We start from the raw sequence: 21,525 nt of genomic DNA, 5'->3' as shown, positions 1-21,525 counted from the left end.
AAACGATCACCACGTGGCAGCTCAGGACCCTCCTTTCCACAAGGCATTTTGAGCAAGCAGATCAAAAGCCAACGAGATGGACTTTAGACCCTAAAGCTGGCTGCTGCGCTAGCTGATACCCGACGTGATGGGACTGACAACGCATCATAACATCAGCGGCACCTCTTTGAGTTACTTAGGTAGCTTGTACACATCATTTACCTGCAGAACGGATAAATCAGACAGCTTACCGCACCAGGAGAACTTCCCATGAGCAGTACAGACCAAGCACATCAATGGTCTTCAATTCCTGCCTTTTGTTACTGCTTTGGAGTTAGTAGCGAAAGCAACCGATTCTTGTGGCGAGTCCGCACAGACACGCATACGGCTCATTGCAGCAACACGGCTGAGATGTGCAGTCATTAAAATTCATACGCACGCAGCAGAGCAGCGCAGGGCCCGCGTGCTACTCTGCCCAGATTCTATGGCCTGACTTACGCACGGCGTGGGAGCTACCCTAGCTCTTCTATATAGCGGGGATTTTCAATCCGAGAACTTACGAGGCTTGTTAAATACGGGAGAAATAGTTCAAATAGAAACCGTCATCACAATCCAGCGTAGAGGAATTTTGTATTTCAAATGAAATTAGAATTCATTATTTCTAATGAAAGCAAATATGTAAAATATCTGTACAGCTGCCTGGATACACATGGCAATGGGGTGCAAATGGCATTCGGTCAGGCTAGCTGTGAAATTACTTCAGCTTAAGGGAAAGAAACCTTTATTTTATCATATATGTATATATTCATTTGGAGAGTTTGTAGAATGCTTTTTCACAGTTTTGGCCCTGGTAAATTCAGCTTCTTTTATCAGAAAGTGTCCAAAGGAAGGAAGGAAGGATGGATGGATTTTTACATATTATTACAGTGGTGTATTTTTTTAATCTATCAAAGTTCCTTAACATTAATGTCTGACATTTTAGAAGTTGCTTAGGGAAAAAATAGATACAAAGCAGTCTACTTTTTATTAAATTTATTTCATAAGGAAACTATTTTCCCACCAGCTGCAGAAACAAATGTCACATTTGATTGTGCAACTTGGCATTTCCACTGTTATGGAGAGAGTGACCTTGATTTTTCAAGGATTTATTCACAAATTTAATTTTTAGGAGAAATTTTGGGGCACTTCCTTTTTCAAAACGCAGTGGCTGTCAGGGCTGTACGCAGAGGCTTGGGATGTACACGGGGGAGCAGAGAGCAAGTGAGAAAGTCAAAGGTGCAAAATAAAGGGAGTTTATTCCATGGTTCCCCGGCTTGTTTGTTTGTTTAGTATTTTGATTAATTTGAAAGGAGTTTATTCCATAGCTGACTAAAGGAATGTATTCAATGTTTAGTATACCCACGTTAAGTGGATGTGAGTGTTTACTGAGTCTGTACACATGAATACTGCATAGAAAACAGAAAATGTAAGAGAGCGCAAATCTCCTACAGTGATACAACAACATCACAAGTCCAGTTAGAGAACGCAGAACTGATGGGAATAATGGAGTTAGTAATTGGACAATGCTGCACATCATGAATGTTTTGTGGTGCTGCTTTTTCAGCCTAACCCTGAACAGGCTGAAGGATGTGCTGAGTTTTACAAGCACGGAAACAAAGGGCAGCCAGGTCATTGTCATTGCAAACTTCAGAAAAAAGCAGGAAGCCGAGGTGTGGCGAGGAAAGGTACTTAAAGGTATTAGGGAGTGCAAAGGTTGGCTCAGGCTTTCCCAAAGTGCTAAGCAGATCGGCTGTACAACACCCATCCTGCAGCGGGGCCTGAAGAAAAGCAAAAGGGAGGAGGTGGTGGCACAGCAGGAGACGGAATTCACTGCGCACCTCTGCTACGGTGCCTGAGCCGGTTTGGGAACAAATCTGTACGTCGATAACCTGACCGGTACCTTTATTGTCCTGACCGAGGTTGTAAAAAACCTTCTCTCTTCAGCCCAGATAGACTCGTACAAGATAGAGCTTTTCTCCGTAGTTGAAGGAGATGATTATGTTCCTGCTAGGATTTACGGGTTGCGGTAGGAATCGTGGACAAGGCACCGCAGCAATTCGTCAGGAAACTACTGGGTAATAGATTTGGTATTGGCCTTTTCAAAAAATGTCTGCTGAGTACTTACGTCTCACTGAAGTTTTGGGAGTTTAACCCAAAAACTGTGTCTAACCTGATTATGCATTGTTGAAAATCTCAGTGTGACCTATATAGATCTTTGGGCGCCTGTATACGTCTTAGAAAAACAGCCTTTCACCGCGCTCTGTAAAACAGGTAGCAGTTCCTCCTCCTCTTGGGGAGGAACGGGTAGGCAGAGTACAGGAAGAGTACTATGACTTTGGGGCTACAGATGTTCCAGGGATAAACGATACCATGAAGCAGTTCAACGTGTGCCGCTAATAATTGGTTTCTGCAATTTAGAGCGTGCTTTCTGGAATGCCGCAGAGGGAACGCTGCAGCGCCGGAGCAGACAAGAGCCCGGGAACGGTCAAAGGATGTTGTTCTCCTAAGACCCCCCACTAGTCAAGTAAATTTTGTGGCACACGAGCAAACAAACTACCAAATCAAAGTTACGGGGTGGGGGTTGAACCGAGACCTGCGCCCATCGGAGCTTCTCTGGAAACTGGGCACAGCTGGGAACAAGGGACGTAATTGAAAGCAACTTGCAAATAGCTTTACTGCCAGCGTGAAGCAGGTGCAGCAGCTGATCGCTTGCGCCGAGCACATGCCGCAGAGCAGGCACAAAGCTTTACTATTACTTTCCGTAGTTCTGTCTAGTTTTAAGAGGATATTTAAAAATTGGAATGATAATGACCTGAGAAAACATGACTTTACACCAGAAAATAAAATTGCAAGCATTCATTATCAAAGGCACACTGGCAAAGAAGTGTTAGAGAACAAGAATGCCTGATGATGCAATGTTTTTCATCCTGCAACTGAGCACAGAAAACCTTTTCATATGCCCTAAATCTGCAGCTACAATAAAGCCTTCATACAGACAATCTGCTTAAACAGAACGTCACGCTTGTCTTTATTTTATTTTAATTGCAAAACATTATCCAGTTTCACTGCTAAAATATGCACTTCTTAAGGCAATATGCGTAACTTTATATTATCCTCCATTTTACTTGACGTCAGTATCTCTGCAGTGATGAAATTATAAGCTCCTGAAGTGGACCATCTGTGACGCAGCCATTTCTCTTTCATGTAGGGGAACACCCTCACCTCATTGTCTGCCTAACAAGACTTATGTAATTAAAAAATCCCTCTTTGCTCCGAATCTTCCGACCAGAATAGTCAGCATCCCTGTCTCTTTACTGCTTAAACACGTGAACCTGTACCACCGAAACCAGTACGAATTTTGCCACTGACTTTAGGGCAAGACTGAGCCCTGGGATTCCAGATATTTGAAATTACTGTTGGCATTAACCTAGTATTTAGCCCCAAACAACAGCAATGCCTAACTCTTAGTGCTTTTACTAGAGGGTCTTGCAGGGATTTACAAGTGGGGGTCAGCATCATCATCCCCATTTCAACGGAGAGAAAACTGAGGCACAAAGGGAAGAAAAAGGACACGTCTAGCGCTGCGAAGAGATTGAGGTCTCCTGGATGTTAGTCACTTCACTGTCTACTGGATCTCCCTAGCCTGACAGTCTGGGACTAGTCCTATTGCATGTAATTAAATGTACATAACTGCTGGCGGTGCCTCGGAATCTGTCCGGTGACGGCTCGGTTGTTCTCCAGGCTGTACAGAGGCGTTACGGCATTTTTTTCACCTCTTAATGAGAAAAGCTACAGGTCAAATACTGGATTTTGAAATTTTGAAGTTTGTACCATCAAGGGGAAAATAGTAAAAAAAAAAAAGGTATGATGTCAGCATCCCTTTTTCCAATTTCCCCAGCAATTGGCAGGGTGTCCCTGCCCGTAGCAGGGGGGTTGGAACTAGATGATCTTTGAGGTCCCTTCCAACCCACACCATTCTATGATTCTATGATTACAACTTGTAGGAATTTATTTTACAATATAAAAGTTGTGCAGCCCTGTGAACTGATTACTGCAGCCCACGTTTGCAGATATAGCATTGTTAGGAGTAACTGTTACCGCTCATTAGCAATGGAGACATACTGGAAATGTGGAGACTACCGGGTCTGCATTGTATTTCCTGATAAATTCCAATTTCCCTGCCGCTATGATGGAAGGAAAGCTGAGATTTGATGAATGAAATTGAGACTCGCTGTGAAACAGAGCAACAGCTTTGAAGAGCTGCCAGATTTCAGCAAAGGTGAATAAGAAAGAAATAGACATTTCTGAATGAACTGCCTTTCCCCTCTTTAAAAACAAATCACCACCTTGTAGATTACCTTCTCGGGTGAGAATCCATCCTTCATGGAACAGGAGACAGGCTGCGCAGCAGAGACAATTGATACATGTTAAAACACAAACCACCAAAAGACAAATAGGTCTTCAAAGAACAGTATTAAGTAATGTTTTCAAGAATGGCCACACATCATATTCACACAGATGTCAGCAGGAAGCACAGTTCAGAAACAGAAAAGCTTTCAGATAATCTCCACCCGTTACGAAGCCAAAACCTCAACATCACTAACACATCTTAACTCATTTTCGGAAGTCACCCCTCCAGCATTTGATGCCGTACCATGTATATGTTTCATACTTCAGCACAAATTTTTATCAAGAGGTTTATTCACTAAAACGCGCAACATCTATAAAAAGCTTACTGCTACTAATATTTCACATCTCACATATTTATCATATCCAAGGGACAGTGGTCTAAAGTGGGAATTTTCAAAAATGCTCGGCATTGGTCTAACTGGTCTGCCAAAGTGAGTAGTAAAACTGTTGACTATCAACGTGCATAGAGCATTGCAAGTGTTCCTGCAGACCTGCCTCTCTAACTAGACCAGAAATTAGGTCATTTTGTTAAGGATTGCAAGTTATGTTCAGAGACCCTGGTGAGCATTTCTCATCTAGGTCTTCCAGCTGAAGTCTTCTGCCTGCAGCCATCAACACTGACGGTCGCAGTTTAACCAGGTTGGAAAAAAAGACACTACATGGTAGCAATAAATAAATGTGATTTGGTATAGTATTTGTTAGAAGAAAAGTCTTGAAAAAAAAGACTTTCACCATGTTGTAAAACCTATCCTTATTTGGATACTTTTCTATCATTTTACTAAGAAAACCCAACAATACCTACAGCTGAGATCTATCAGCTGTGTTTGGGTCCTGGAAAGGAACACCTGGATCTGAAACCTTAGCAGCAGGTGCCGCTAGCTGAGCATTTACTGGCTCAACATCTCTCCAAAAAAAACGCTAACCAAAGAAAAAAGAAAAAAAAGAAAGAAATTAATCAGTCCAGTCAACTATATAAAGTTCAGGGGCAGGGAAATGAAGTTTCACAAAGGAGATGATTAACAAATAGGCACGGTCAGGTTTCCTAAAACCCACTATCTGTACCAGACCTTTTCAGCGTAAATGGTGGTTTCTCTGGCAGGAGTTTAGCTGAAGAGCAGGCTTGATCTGAGAAGTAACTCCGTAAAGTGAAATGCCACAGTGGGAGCCCACCGCGATGGGGCTGGATGTTCAGCTGATGTACCCCTTGATTACTCAGTTTCATGAAGTCTGTGAGGAATTGCTCCACCAGGAAATGCGGCCGGTTGAGCTTCCGTGTCTTTATCTGCACAGCTGTAGGGATGGGAAGGGGACAAGGGCGTGACGCCTGCTGCAAAGGGTCGTTTGGGGAGCTGGAAGTCTGGGAAGGGGACAAGGGCGTGATGCCTGCTGCAAAGGGTCGTTTGGGGAGCTGGAAGTCTGGGAAGGGGACAGGGGCGTGATGCCTGCTGCAAAGGGTCGTTTGGGGAGCTGGAAGTCTGGGAAGGCATATCCTGGCGTGTTTGCGCTCCACGGACCGAGCGCTCCATTTGTTCTACCTATCTCTAATGCTCTTTATCATGTTAAAGATGCTCCTCAGCTTGTGACCTCGGGTGTGCTGATGCTAGAGACGGAGTGGGAGCAGGCCTGAATGCAGTGTTCAAAGGCTCTGCGGAGCGGTAGTTAGTTGATTGTTGTGCTGATGAGGCACGAACCATAACCAGACCTTCATGGACGACACTTTGAGGGCCTTATTCCCCATATTTACTGTGGCGCTGACTGAAAGGGAGCCGGATCCGCCCTGGTGAGAAATCTCTGTGTTGGGCAGGCAGCGTGGGGAAGGTGCTGGGGCACGGCCGAGGTTCTGGTGTGGGTGTCTGTACATTGAGGGAACATGTTGTAAGTGCTTTGGTGTTGTCTTTTGGGAACTCATGGGAACAGATGAGAAGGCAGAGTCACTGCCCCAGCAGATCCTGATCTAAATAGACCGAGAGATGACAAACTAGAAGGGGAAATGTCGCCTTTTATGGCCAATGTGTGTCCTGCAGCGAGGGGCCCAAAACCGAACACAGTATTCGAGGTGCAGCCTCACCAGTGCCAAGTAGAGGGGGACGATCGTTTCCCTAGTCCTGCTGGCCACACTAGATCTGATTCAAAAATATTTAAAATCAGAGAGGGGCAAACCTACAAGACCCTCTTGATACCAGAGCAGCGTATATGCAGGCCTGCAGAACAACCACAAACACGTTTCTCCCTTGCAAGGCTCATCATCCTACCTAATACAGAAAGCTCCTGGAGATAACGCGAAGCTGGGCATACAGTACAGCCTATGCTCCAGGCACAGGGAGTAAGTGTTGAGGCAAGAAATGACTTTTTCCTGGCATGACCCACTACAGATTGAACTGGAATGGCAATTAGAAGTTGAAGTGCTCATTTAATGTCAGTGATGTGTAAACTACGTTGCCATTGTTATTTTAGTGCTGATTTACATAATTGGCATACCCTGAAGTCACACCGCACAGCACTTGCAGTTCATGCTAAAGACTTGCAGGAAGTCATAAAATTAAACATTATCTGCGCTGGAATGCAACGGAAAAGTAACTAAACTTTTGAAGGATTTCACCTCGCTCTCCGTCACCTCTCCTGCCGTATGCGTGGCGGCGGGCGAAAATCAGGTTAACAAGTGTTGGGAGCTGTCGGTATGAAGGAGCTTTACCAGCTCTTTAATTACGCTGGTGTAGTTCTAAGGTCGTTTGTTACACTGGTATGTAACTCCTCGTGTGAGCATCTCATCCTGCAGCGAGGTTTTGCCGGTATAGCTGAAGTCACTCTAACGTGATAGGAAGGGCAGGAGAAGAGGGTCCGCAGGAGGAATTACACCAGGCCAAATGCACTGAATTCCTGCCTCGAATCGGCAGTTTTCCTACGTTGAAAAGTCATAAGATGGAGAGAAAAGGCCGCTCCCAAAGGAGGAGCTGGTAATGGAGCTGTCTCAGTTGTTATTGCTTTAAATCCTCCTCCGCAGTAATTCAAGGTGTCAAAGGCTGTCTGTGTCTTTTGCAAATGAAGCCCCTGAGAGGTATTCGGAAGAGGAGGCGCAGCACAGGGTGCTCACCTTGCTGGGCAGGAGCCTGGGCTAGCACCAGGACCCCGGCTAATGACGGTGTGCCGATGGCTTCGGCTTTGATGAGGACCCTAAATTGCTAGGTATCACATACCTATGCAAGAAGGGCCAGGCCCTACCGCAGACCTCAAGCAGACAAACAAGAGACGGGGCAAAGGATGCACCCCTACCCACAAGTTACTAAATCCTGCCAGGATTAAGAGATTTGCCAGTATCGGTAAAGGGAGCCAGGGACGTAGCTCGGATTGGGAGCCCAATCCCACCGGGCACGGGCTCGTCTTCTTCACCCCCGTACGTGATGCCGGGCTGGCGACGAGCGGTCGAGGCTGCAAACCCGGGGAAGCACCGGCGTGGGCACGGCTGGGCGCCCGTCCCACCGCCCCCGGCCCCGCAGGGAGCGCGATTCGACCCCCGGGACAGGTGCAGGGAAGGAGGCGAGGGACCGTGGGCTGGCAGAGGGTGGTTTGCGATGGGGTTGCCGTGTCGGGACCGGAGATCCGCCGCATTTCCACCACTGGAGGGCAGCCACATCTTAAAAAAAAAAAAAAAAAAAAACCAAACCACCACTCCAAAAAAAACCCAAACCCAACAAAACAACCCAACAAACCCTCTGCCGTCCGCACGGCCGGGGCCGGGGCTGAGCCCGCACTCGGATGCACCGCAGCATCTCCGGGAGGAGAGTCCTCCCGAGCCTCAGTGCTCGTTTTTCGGGGAAGGACAGAGAGGAAACCCCCGAGTTTCCAGCCCCGCGGGGGGCTCGGACTCCCATGCACTGCTGCTGGCGGAGGTAGAAACATAAATAAGTTTATATATATATAATTTAAACTGATTTTAAAGCACCGGGATTCTCCCGATACCTTACGTGACCTTCACACCTTTACCACCCCGGCCGGCCGGGGCACGGCGCTAATCCGATTTGCGGCGGCGGAGCCCGGGAGCGCTCGGGGCCGTACAATGGATCGTTGTTCCGCTCGGTCCGGTTCCGCGTCCCGCTCCGGGCGGCCGTACGGCCGCCCGGAGCGGGACGCGGAACCGGCCCGGCCCGGGCGATTCCCGGAGACCGGTGTCACAACTTAACGGAACGTCAGCCCCATCCCTCGTCCCGGCGATACTGCGACCCGGACAGGCGGCAGCCGGGCGAGGGAGGGAGCGGACGAAGGAGGAGGGAGGGAAGGAACGGAGGGAGGGAGGCGGCGTCTCCTTTAAAAAGCCGTGCGGGGCCGCAGCCCGCTCCCACAGGGCGGCTGTGATTGGCGCGGGCCCGCGAGCCTCCGGGGTCGTGACATCGCCGAGCAACAAAAAGCCCCGGCGGCTGCCGGCCACCCCCGGCAATGGTGCGGTGCGGGGCGGGAGGAGGAGGGCAGGTCGGCGGGGAGCCCGGCGCTGTCCCCTAGCGCGGCCGTTCCACGCGGGACGGCGGCAGCAGCAGCAGGCTATTCCCCACCCTTTTTTTTTTTTTTTTTTTTTTCTTCTTCTTCTTCCCTCCTCCCTCCTTTCTTCTTTCTTTTTAAGGGAGCGGAGAAAAGTCAAGCTTCATCTTAATGTTGCTGCGGGAGTCTCGGTAAATGTCCATCTGTCTGATGCGGGTGATGCAAAGGACATTTTTTTAAAAGGAGCCTTTTAACTCCGTAGACACATAGGGACCCATTCACGGGCAGGCACACGCACACACACGCGAGGAGGAGGAGGAAGAAGAAGAAGAAGCAACAACTTTTCGATCGCTGCTTTTAAAAGGGAGAAGCCCTTCCCTGGCCGGGACTTGCCTTCTGCCTCCTCAACCAGCTGCTAAAAGTATGTTTCTGAGGCGGACTGTACTTCAGGGAACTTCTATTTTCTGCTCGGCAGCTGTAGAGGAGCAGCAGCGAAGTTTGGAGTAACACCAAGTGATGCGGGAAAAACACCCCGAGAGCAGAAAACCCTCCTGCAGACACAACCCCTGCTGCTGCACACAGGTATAACTTCGGCGGTCGCAGATCCGCTGAGAGCCTTCTCCGCAGGATGACTCCGTGGGCCACGGCGGAGGTGTTAGCGCTCTGGAAGAGAGAGGGGGGACGGGACACTAATCATAACAATAATAATAATTATAATAATCCAGCGCAGAGTTTCACGGGGGAGAAGAACGTCCTGTGGGTTTGGCTAAGGACGTAGCAGGATTTGTATTTTCCTTCTTCCCCTTCTGCCACTCCGCCGAGGGAAAATAGCTCTCCCTTTCCGTTGGGGGAAGCCGCTGCCCCGGTGCGGAGCCCCGGTGCGGGGGAAGCGGAGCCGGCCCCGAGCCCCCGCGGCTCGGCTCGGCTCGGCGCGGCTCGGCTCGGGGGGGGAAGCACGGGGGTCGGGACGGGAGCGCAGCGGGGAGGGCGCTTTGCGCGTCGGCCGGGCAGCTGCCCCTTCCCTCTCCCGGCGCTTTCCCCGCGGAGCGGTCCCAGCCGCAGCCCCGCGGCCCCGGCCGGCCGGGCGCACACCTGCGCCCCGCCGAGGGCAGCGGCCCGGCCCCGGCGGCGCCCCCCGGCCGCGCCCGCCGCGCTGACAGCGGCCGCCCCCCCTCCTCCCCTTCACCTCCGCGCTCCTTTGTTGCGGATCGCCCCGCTCCCCCGTCCCGTCCCGTCCCGCCTCGCTCCCTTTGATCTCCTGCCACGGGGATTTTCGTGCCTCGCTCCGCCGGGCGCCGCCGCCGAGCACCTGAAGCGGCCCGACGGGGCCCCGCGGGGGGCGCTCCTCCGCGCCTCGCCTCGCCCCGCCGGGTGCCGGCCGGGCCGCGGCGGGCGCCGCTCGCCATGGCCCGCGCCTCGCCCCGCCGCGGGGGCCAGGCCGGGCGCCGGGGTGGGACCCACCTGCGGACCGTCCCCGTCCGCCCCCCCCCCCCCCGCGGCGCGCTCCCCCGGCGCGGTGTCCGCGCTGACTGGCTCCCATCGCCTCCTCCTCCTCCTCCGCGCAGGTTGATCATGGTTGCCGCGACCCGCTCCCTCCTGGCGCTGCTGCTCTGCCAGGTGCTGCTGGGCGGCGCGGCCGGCCTCATGCCGGAGGTGGGCCGGCGGCGCTTCAGCGAGCCGGGCCGCGCCGCCTCGGCCGCGCAGCGCCCCGAGGACCTCCTCAGCGAGTTCGAGCTGCGCCTGCTCCACATGTTCGGGCTGAAGCGGCGGCCCAGCCCCGGCAAGGACGTCGTCATCCCCCCCTACATGCTGGACCTCTACCGCCTGCACGCGGGCCAGCAGCTGGGGCAGCCGCCGGCCCTCGGCTACCCGCTGGAGAGGGCCGCCAGCCGCGCCAACACCGTCCGCAGCTTCCACCACGAAGGTAGGGGCGGGGGCGCGGGGCCGGGGGCGCGTGGGGGGGCCGGGGACGGGCGCGGGCTCGGCGCGCGCGGCGGCTGCGGCGGCGGGACGGGCTGAGGGAGCGGAGGGAAGGGGGAGGGCCGGAGGAGGAGCGTCGGGGCGGATTCCTCCCCGGGAGCGCGTAAGCTCGGCCGCCGGTAACGCGGGGTTTGTTAAATTCACCGGGGCGGCGGTGTGCCTCCAGCCGGGTGAGCTTCCAGAGCCCCGGCTGCAGGCTCCGGGGTTTCTGCCGCGGCGCGCCCGCTCCGAGAACCTCTCCTCTTCTTCTTCCTCCTCCTCCTCCTCCCTCCGTCCCACGAGAGGCTCCAGCTTCATTTACCTTCTCCGCTAAACCAGAGCGGCTCCGCGTTAAGCCTTCCCACAGGTAGCTTTTCTTTCGCGAGGCTAAAGAGCAGGAAAGTCCCCCCGTAACGTGCGGCTGAGCCGGGGCCGCTGAGGAGGTTTCTAATCCTCACCTAATCCCCGTGAGAGATCGATGAAACGATCGATCGTGGCCTCCTCAAGCGCTCCCTCGCCCCGCCGTCGAGGAGCCGTTTAGCCCGGACCCAACGCTGCGGCTCCCCAGCCACCAGCGCCCAGGCTGGTTAAAAGCGCCGTGGCCAGGTTTCGGCTCTCGCCTGCAGGTAACCCGGTCCAGCAGCACCTCCACCCCTCCTCGCCTGCAGCCCACCGAGGCAGCGGACCCTCTGGGACAGGCCCTCGCTGAGCAACTTGGGTGCGTTTCCCGGCATACGTAGCCAAAATAGTCGCTGCGGCGTTAGCCACGGCGCGGGTAGGCCCGTGGAGCCGGTGGCGCGCGTGTCGCTCGCGTGCTCTTTGGGAAACGTTTCCCCAGGTTGTAATCGTTCCTGGCTGCTCGTCTCCGGTGCTGGCATGCAGTGGTCCCGCTGTAAAAAGTAAACGAAAATGCACTTTTCTCGTGCTTTTAATGCGCAGCTGTGTTGAGAAAAGAAATGCGTTAGTATTTAACGCTTCTGATGGATAAAGGAGGTGGCCTCGGAGAAGTGGATGTGCTGTTTAGTGCAAGCCTTACCGTGAGAAGGGAGATGGGTGGTGAAATGCAACCGTTCATTGTCTGCGTTTCCCTACGTGGAAAGTAGACGCCTAGCAGCGAGTGGGGAAGAGTCAGTGCATGGGGCATTCGCGTTAAACCTGAGCGTGAGGCTGTGCGAGAGAGGAGCTGAAAAGGGCAAAGTTTATAATTCTTAGGCAACTGTAAAAGTCTGCAGTTTGAAGTAGTCATACTGTTACAGCAAAGACTGTTTTTGACATAGGCTATTCCATAATTTTCACAAAATTTAGAAGAATATCAGCGTGACTCCGTTTTTTTCACTGAGTTCTCACTCTGTGTTAGTGGCCTCATGAGAGCAGAAGTTTGTCTTGTGACCACTCAAAACATCTGCATATTTACAAATACTGGTCCAGCCCTGAAATACTGTAGAGCTGAGCCTTACCTTATGCAAAAAGTCATACCGGAATCAACAGGGAACGGTTACATGACTAAGAATTGCTAACAGCAGTTACGGCTTCCCCTTAAAGTGAATGTTTCTCCAGGATGCTTAGTACCAAAATTAAAACCCATGATTTGCGAGAGATTTGTTTTGGGAAATACTTTTAATTTCTTCAATGTCTGTAGCGACAACGTAGTTCTTAGCAACCCTAGATGTATTTTACTCCCTCTGAAGCTCCAGTCAATTATTTGTGGACTTGAAGGTAGGAATGGCCTGGGATTTAGTGACTTTTTCATTATTTTTTTTTTTTTTCCTGTGGTTTTGAAAATCTGTTGTTTAGAAGCGACTTTGTTTCATTATCCCTTTACCATCGACCGCTATTTAGTAGCTGAACCTTCCTGGCATTCTTTTTTGGCCCTTTTAGGTAAATACTAGGGAGTGCTTCATGAAGTGGCCGTTACAGATGTCGAGTTCACCATCTCTAATTAAGATACATACGTTAAGATTTGTAAGTCACCTAAATTGCAGAGTAATACTTTTCAGAATGGAGTTTAAGGGAGCGACGTTAGAGCCGTATTCATGCAAAAAGCAGAAATGCAACAGTTACCCTGAGTCCTCAGTCAGTTTTAACGATTGTCATCAGACCCCCACTAACGGTAGTGCTAGAGTTTTCTCACAAATGTCCTTGAATTCCTAAGTAATGCTGGGTGTTTCTTGCCACTTATTATAACCACCTGGAATGCGAAGGGCACCAGTGTTCAATCAAAATGCATAACAATGAATGAAGCATTCTTCAGTTCATGCTATACATGCTTGCATAAATAAACAGAAAGACAAGGGAGACGGTATTTTCTGCCTGAAAGTCTTTCAGATCTTGTGTGTCACATGTTAGCTGTCATTTGAAAGTTGCCAACAGCAGACTGAGGGGTTTGGTTGCTTGTCTCAGTTCCTGATTTTTTTCCTTCTTTCTCTCTTTTTTTTTTATTTTTTTATTTTCCCTGTTTAATCAAATTAGAAGTTTTGGAAGAACTGCCAGAAACAAGTGGGAAAACAGCACGGCGTTTCTTCTTTAATTTAACTTCCATCCCTAACGAGGAGTCTATCACCTCAGCTGAACTCCAGATTTTTCGGAAACAGGTGCACGGAGCCTTTGAGAACAACAGCAGCTACCATCACCGTATTAATATTTATGAAATTATAAAGCCAGCCACAGCCACCTCTAAGGACCCTGTCACAAGACTTTTGGACACCAGGTTGGTGCATCATAATGCAAGTAAATGGGAAAGTTTTGATGTAACGCCAGCTGTTTTGAGGTGGATTGCACATGGACAACCTAATCATGGGTTTGTGGTAGAGGTGGTTCACTTGGACAAAGAGAACAGTGCCTCCAAGAGGCACGTTAGGATTAGCAGGTCTTTACATCAGGATGAAGATAGCTGGTCTCAGCTCAGGCCATTATTAGTAACGTTTGGGCATGATGGCAAGGGACACCCGCTTCATAAAAGAGAAAAGCGTCAAGCGAAACACAAACAGCGTAAACGCCACAAATACAGTTGCAAAAGGCATCCGTTATATGTGGACTTCAATGATGTGGGGTGGAATGACTGGATTGTTGCCCCACCGGGGTATAGTGCCTTTTACTGCCACGGGGAATGTCCTTTTCCACTGGCAGATCATCTAAACTCAACAAACCATGCCATTGTTCAGACTTTGGTCAATTCAGTGAATTCCAAAATCCCCAAGGCTTGCTGTGTGCCGACAGAACTGAGTGCTATTTCCATGCTCTACCTTGATGAGAATGAAAAAGTTGTATTAAAGAACTATCAAGATATGGTTGTGGAGGGTTGTGGGTGCCGCTAACACAGCAAATATATTAGACAAATACAAAAAAAAAAAAAAAAAAAGCTGACACTTTAATATTTCCCAATGAAGACTTTATTTATGTAATGAAATGGAAAGAAAAAAAACACAACTATTTTGAAAATATATTTATGTCTACGAAAAAGTTGGGAAAACAAATATTTTAATCAGAGAAATATTCCTTTAAAGATTTTAAATGTATTTTAGTTGTACATTTTATATGGGTTTAACCCCAGCACATGAAGTATAATGGTCAGATTCTTATTTTGTATTTATTTACTATTATAACCACTTTTTAGAAGAATAGCTAATTTGTATTTATATGTAATCAAAAAGAAAAAAATATAGGGTTTGTACATAATTTTCCAAAATTGTAGCTGTTTCAATTGCGTGTATTTAAGTTGAAAAGAATACATGGAAGGTTACTATGGCAAAGTGCATAGCACATTTGCTTTCTGCTGTGCTACTGTTAAGGTCACAAGTTCAAGTCCAGAAAAAAGTGGATAATCCACTCTGCTGACTTTCAAGATTATTATATTGTACAATTCTCAGGAATGCTGCAGGGTGGGCTGTCCAATCCATGAGAACTGGCATCCTCTTTAGGTGGAACATTTGGATAAGAACCAGACGTTGCTGATCTAGTATAAATACTGCTATTCCCAACTAATTTGCAGTGTGAATATAAGAAGGGCCAATAGAAATCCTACGGGAGGCGGGGGTGGGGGAAGACTGAATCCTTTCTAGACCTACAGAAAAGTGAATGTTTTGATGTTTCCTTTAAAAGTCCTTCCTTTAAAAGTCCTGGCCAAATATAAAATAATAAAAACTAAAATGTCATCCTTTTTTTTTTTTTTGTGATTATGTATGCTAAAGAGGAACATTTATCATATTTGTACTGGCCCTTGTCTTTAACAGTTTGAAAAGCTTTGCTTACCTCCTCACCTCAGATGAGAGCTCACTTCTGTGGAGTGTTATAGTGAAATTAATCTTCAATCTTTGCCCTGCGTACAGCAAGCTGTTGTCATATGCAGCCTCCTATCTAACCTCAGCTGATGGTTTTGCTGTTTTGCAGATTAACTTGTCTTCCTTTCCCAAGTTTTGTGTTTGAAAGCTTTTTTTTTTTTCCCAAAAAATGTTTATTTCAGATAATAAATCATAGAACTCTGATATTTCTTCCTGAAAAGTCCAGTCTGTAAGAAAAAACATGGTTCACTCGTGCAGTCGTCAGAAGGACAATTTGGGCTTACATCTTCCTGCTTTTTAAATCCTTCATGTAAGGGGCAAAAGCATGATTTGCAGTTGGCAAATGCAGCACTAAAGCTAATACTTACTGTGCCTGTTGTACATTAACAGCCTGGCATTGCAGTCAGGTCACTAGCTGTAGAACCTGGGATGAGCACGCGGAGGCTGTGTTGCTTGTTGTGTGAAAGTTGTGCTGAAATAGTAGAGCGGGAAAAGAGCTTAACTTGGCTTCTTGGGGATCCACTGCAAAGTGCACTGAAGCTGGGTTCAGAATGAAATTATGTTAGACTGCTAGTGCTAAGTTTCTGCCTATTTCAGGAGATCTCTGCTGTATTTAGTGGATATAGAATGACTCTATGCTGGTACCTTCAGAGCTGTCAAACCCCCTTGGCGCTCCGTCGTGGATCCAGTTCTGGATTTGGTGAACTGAGGCAGCGCTTCCTAAAGCCACGTGTACAGTTGTCCCACTAGAGACCTCGCTGAGTCAATTCTGGGAACCTCTGATTTGGGTCTCCTACTAGCCTAACTTTTTATTAACAGAAACCTCCTCTTTGTCATGGCCCTCCTCAAACTCCTCCTTTTTAACCAGAATCATCTAGGTTATGGTGAAGGTACTAAGTAGGTTTGTTGATCAGAAAGGCTAACTTGATGATGTCTTACAGGTGGTCTTATAAAAGAGTTCTCTACTGCTAATCATCACAAAAAGCAATGGGTACAGAGGATAGGAGAGGAAAAACTAGTTTCCTGTTGGCTGCTTCCATTTTTCTCTCTGAGCTTAGAGATATCTCAGGCTAGCTGTAAGTTTCTGTGGCGAGATAAAGCCTTACATATTTCTTTGTACCAGCAGTATTTTTAATAGATAGTAGAGAACAATCTCCCACTCTGCAGTTTGGCTCTACTTATTTTTCAGAGGTAGCCGATGTTATTGGTCGTGCTGGTACTACATAGTAGCCTATGAGTTTGCTGGGTGGAATCCTCTATTTGCTTTTTCAAAAGACCAGTGCTGTTTTGTTGGCTAGTGTTTTTAGGGGGGGGAATGTCAGATGTACAGAAGTTCGGTTTGCCTTTTCCTTGTTGCCAGCTTTACTGGTGACGAGTGAGTTTATGGGTGTTGCTTCGGGAAGGTTGTCAGTTGCAGGATATGCCACAGTGAAGGTTCTGCAAGAATTCCTTGATTGCTTGCGATGCATGGTTGTGCCAGTCAAGTCACAGCAGTGCTAGCGTACGCTATAACCTGAGCTTGCAAAAGCTAGACATAAAGTGCTGAAAATTTGAAGACGGCACCATTTCTATGAGCAGGAAAGGTATGATCCCAGACCTGCTGAAATCAGTAAAGACCCCATGGCACTTCTAATCAGATCCTGAACTCCAGTGTTGCAAGGCTTAAGTTTCACAGCTCGTACGCCTTTGTCTGTAACTAGATTGAGGGAGGCTTTTTACGGAGTGGTGACTGCTTTACTTCTCCTCTAAGGCAAGAGAACACGTTCATGCTAATCTTGTTTCAAAAAAAATTGGCTACGACGCTTGTCTATGCATGAACAGTAGCTGGCTCATGGCGTGATGCCGCATTCCTTGTAAAGGCAAACCTCCTGTTGCTTGACAAAGAATTGCATCCTTAGTAAAATACACTGTGAGGCCAATGTATAATTGTAAACCGATTAAGACCCACTCTCGTAAGCATTTCTATACCTGCTTAGTGTTAGTCACAGAATCATCAGTTCCATACTGATTTTGAGGTGGAAATACGCATGTGTCAAGCTCAGCACGTCGATAAATTTCTGCAGAATTGGTTTTGTAATGTATCTTTAAATACTTAAGCCTTAACCTCTCTCTCTAGATTGGAGATGTGAGAGTGCTCCGCTAAAGAGTTTGTTTAGGATTTAAAATAAAAGAAACAAAACAGACTTTCATACATGAGTAGTAGCAAATTCTCCTAGAGATCAGTTGGGTTCCTGAACTCTGCTAGATAGGGTTGATGATCAGACAGTCCTGAAAGATTTGGGCTTTCTGACATCTTCTAAGTCTGTTAATGACTGCTAAATAATTCTAAATACTAAAGGTATATACCGTTACCACAGTACTCATTTTGGTTCTTTAGTACTTACTAGTGTTATAGTGCTCTGCAAGAAGATATGACCTTTTTTTTTTTTCCTCTTAAGAGGAGAAAAAGCAGAAGATCTGGAAGGCCAAACTGCCTTTGTTACCCTATAGCCCATTTCCCTTAAAGATATTGCTTCTAGGCACTTATATAATCTATATAGGCAGAGATTGTGATAGATAATGTCACCCTTTGTGCATTTCAGATAAGCATCTCTCTAAACACAAATGTGATCAGCATCTCTCCTTGTCCTTTTGAGACTCAGTAACAGCTTTGTCGAGTGGCTTGATAATTTTTGCGCAAAATTCAGTTGGACTTCTGTGGTCAGCACCATGTAAAAATGACGCGGGAAGATCTTCAGTTGAGGTAAGCTCTCCCGAGAGCATTGGCCATTTTCACCGAGCAGGATCTGCTCTGCTGTGCTCACCTGGTCTCATCATAATCAGGCATTGAGACCTTTCCTGCTCCTACGGTAGTTGGGTTTGGGTGTCCACCAACTGTCACCTGCTTTCGCCCCTGCTAGGCAGTTAGAGGTCTCCCTTCTGCAATCAGTACGGATGAGGCTTGGAGAGGAACATGATTTATTGTCCTCTCAGCTCTGAAGAAGGAGCTCATCTGGACTGCATTTATATTAGACCCACTTTGGTACACTATTAGAAGAGAATAATTATTGAACTATTTTATTGTACAGCTATTCCTAACTTGTTGATTTTTTGGGGGTTTTTATTGATTTCAGGAGGCAGCTAATTGCCATATGGCAGCTTGATGTTAATGTTTTATGAAGATCAGGAAACAAAAGTTTATGAAAAGCTTTTGTATAGTAACTGCAGAGTTTCAAGAACTGTTTTATACTTCCTGACAGTGCAGGTCTGGCTTAATGGTTTGTTTTTATTGCTTAAGAGTGTAAACCTTTCTTTAGCCGATGTGTGGAAATTATATCCTCATCCCGCATTACGCATTTCTCATTGCTCATTACTCATTCCCTGCTTTCATTTCTGCCATCTGTAATCAGAGCTTTACTGTTTCAACTGCATGCAAAATGCTCCTGTCCTTTGCACAGTGAGATACTTTTCCTCAGCACTCAACCACCCTTTCAAAAAAAAGGGGAGGAGGTAAAAAGGGGAAAAAAAAAAAAAGGAAAAGCCTACTCTGTCTATATTGTTTTTCTCTGTTTTGGGTGGAGTCTGTCTTAGATTCTGGTTGCTAGATGGTTTCTGTAGTAACAAGTAGAGAAAAATCCAAGACTGAAAAGGCACTGTTAAAGGTGCCATATCTTGTCTGAAGTGTTATTTATCTAATTGTGGATATGCAATGTTTCTCTTCTCCTTTATATTAAGGCTACCCCTTTTGGTAGGGCAGACTGCTGCTATGAGAACTTGATTTGTTGTGTTCTTACAACACAAGAACATGAGAACCACAAATCTTGTTCCCAGTTGACTTAAAACTGCTCAAAATAATGATGAAAAGCCAAAAGCATTAAAATGTATTTTTAAAGACATTATAAATGGTTGTTACAGGCACAAACCACTTTGTTTTTTAGTTACATAGGAAAGAAAAAAGAAGCTAGGTTCAGAAGGACACTTGGATTTTACATATTATTGCTGTAGGGAGGGTGTTGCATAAAAGCGGCAGTCTCTTATTTTGTTAGACTACTATGTACAAGGAAGAAATCCCAGCTCCTTCAGAATGTATCCTTACTCTGCTGTACTCCAAATTTTTTGTTTATTTCTCCTAAGAGTTTTTGCAAGTGTGTGAGAAAGTAACCCTTTGTGTGTGTCCACTACATTTGTGCCTTGCTTGGGCGCAAAAAGTATTTAAAAATTAATTTAAGATTACTTCTTTCCTTTCTCTCCAGTACTAATCCTTCATTACCTGTATTCCTGACAGCCTTGTCTGCAACAAGCAGTAATGGTTTCCTAAGGTGGAGTTTCCTCTCTTTTTGGAATCTAGTCACCTGTCAGTGCCCTCTGGGATTTAGCAACCTTCCATCCGCAAGCCTGGCGCAATGGTCACTTAGAAAAGCAGGTACACTGGTTTTGTCCTGGTTCCGTGTCTTTTACAGAGGCAAATTTGTCCCTGCCTTCAGCAAGGATCTTAGTTTGGGAGGGGTCTGCAGGCTTGCAGTCATTGTGCATGGCAGAAGACACCTCATAACACCAGGGACCGTGTTTGTAACTTGCCAGGAGTCTGAGGGCCAAAGCTTATTTGCATCTGTATTTACATAGTGCTGCGAAGGCACTCAGCTGTAATGCCTGCCTGGGCTTGTATTGCCCTTGATAGGTGAGCAGAGCCTGAGAGTTGTCGGACTTCTCCAGAGGCTGGAAACTTGCAGTGGGTCAGCCTGGTTCTCGGCTTGTAAGGCAGGGTAGCGATGAGATGTATTTTTGCTCTTCACAGTTCTTTCTTGTAGGGGCTTCTGCAAAATGTGCTGGGCTGCCCATGTAGAAATTAGACCGGAGGCACTGGATTAGGTCTAGAGTTGGGTATATTGGCTTAACTGCAGGAAAGAAGCAGATCTGTGGCTTTTTAGTTTGAAAAAAGGCAGGGATTTTTGTGGGAAGAAGGTGTAGGTGAGGGAAGTGGGGAGGGACCCTGCAGGCTTTTGAAGCTGAAAGTGTTAAAAAAGTTTGTAGAGGGACTTCAGGTAGAGAGATCAGAGCAGGGAATTGATAACACTCTGAAAGTTCAGGTTCCCACAACAGCTGGACTGTGGCAGATTTACAATTTAATGAGGCTGATAATCCCATTAGAGATTAAATTAAGAAGGTTTTTCTGGGAGATCACCAAGAAAATTATGAATATTGTACTGTAGCTTGGGTCATAATGCCAAGGCAGTGGAGAGCTGACATGTACTTCTTGCGCTGCAGGATGCTGTTTCATTCAGTGTGTCTCATTAAAACAGAGCATTCAACTCCAGCAGTGTTTCACTACAAACAGAAGCAAATGTATTATTATTATTATTATTATTACAACTATTATTGCTATCATCATCATCTTCCTGGAAACAACATGCAGATTAAAAGATGGAAATATCAACCAGATCTGCAAATCAGCACGGCTCTCCTGACTTCGTTCTCAGATGATCCAGTCCTTTTTATTAAAGCAAAGCCTCAGAAGGCAGGGTGACCACGTATAAAAAAATTATGTATTTAAGGTAACGATTGACATAACTCCAGTAGCTTGGAACTTGCACAAAACCATTTTTATGGCATCCTGCACACCCTAGTGATGGGAAAGTGTTGTATGGAATAATGACTCTGTAACCACAGACTTCAAAAGTATAGAATGTCTGCGGCATGATGGAAATGGCTGTTTCCACATCAATAATATACACACAGGCATATTGAAGCTTAATTGCAAGGCCAGTGGTGATGGGAGGGGGAAGGGATATCTGACTACGGCTGCACTAAACACGCGGGCTGAGCAGAATGCCTCTGCTTTACAGCCAGAAACAATGATTCATTTCATTATAATCTTGACTTTTGCATTTTTTCTCATGACTTATTGATAACTTCGTATGGGACTTCATAGACCAAAGAAGTTATTGACTCGTTAGGAATTAGGAAGAGAGACAGGGTATGTATTATTTCTTATAAACATCACTTTGGCTGTCATTTAAAATTATTCTATTTTAAGGATAGTTCTAACACATTTTTTTTCTGCTTGCATTTTCTCTCTTCCTTTGAATGAAAAAAATCTTTTACTTAGAAGCAGTCTCTCTCTCCCAGCGTTTTTGTCTGTTTTCGTGAAGAATCTTGATCTTCTAGTTGACATCATAATGTTAACATGAAGGCAGTTTTGATGTCACAAACTGTTGCTGTTGGACCAGGTCCTAATGCACACGGAGGCCGTTTTCCCAGCCCTGGCACTGTAAATAAAAACGGGCCCAATAGCTTTAAGTGAAAAAGGAGCAGTTGTGTTCTGCAAAATACTGGCACTATTGATACTCTTTTATTCCCGTTGTTTAAGACCTAGATTACTGGAATGGCAGGTATGTTGTCATTTTACTACTTT

General features: G+C 47.0%; 1 protein-coding gene and 1 long non-coding RNA gene across 5 annotated transcripts in view; one reads left to right on the top strand and one right to left on the bottom strand.

Annotated features, from left to right (window-relative positions):
- The window catches only part of BMP2 (bone morphogenetic protein 2), a 333,293-nt gene that overhangs the window by 236,627 nt on the left and 75,141 nt on the right, over positions 1 to 21,525 (top strand). The window contains exons 1-4 of one of the 4 annotated variants that reach the window (XM_075749817.1): positions 8,603 to 8,862; positions 9,041 to 9,480; positions 10,464 to 10,822; positions 13,327 to 15,876. In XM_075749817.1, the coding sequence (XP_075605932.1) occupies positions 10,471 to 10,822; positions 13,327 to 14,171 (1,197 nt within the window). In that variant the 5' untranslated portion in view covers positions 8,603 to 8,862; positions 9,041 to 9,480; positions 10,464 to 10,470 and the 3' untranslated portion in view covers positions 14,172 to 15,876. Of the gene's footprint in view, positions 1 to 8,594; positions 9,481 to 10,463; positions 10,823 to 13,326; positions 15,877 to 21,525 lie in introns of those variants that run through there. The other 3 variants (XM_075749818.1, XM_075749816.1, XM_075749819.1) reach the window with 3 other exon arrangements.
- LOC142601183 (uncharacterized) lies at positions 9,339 to 10,260 on the bottom strand. Its single transcript, XR_012834813.1, has 2 exons — positions 10,085 to 10,260; positions 9,339 to 9,561 (listed from the first exon to the last, which is right to left on the bottom strand). It is a non-coding gene; the product is annotated as an uncharacterized LOC142601183 (long non-coding RNA).

This window comes from Balearica regulorum, chromosome 3 (assembly GCF_011004875.1).
Source record: "Balearica regulorum gibbericeps isolate bBalReg1 chromosome 3, bBalReg1.pri, whole genome shotgun sequence".
Classification (NCBI taxonomy): domain Eukaryota; kingdom Metazoa; phylum Chordata; class Aves; order Gruiformes; family Gruidae; genus Balearica; species Balearica regulorum.
The sequence above is the reverse complement of the archived record's forward strand: the minus strand, read 5'-3'. Positions and strand labels throughout refer to the sequence as shown.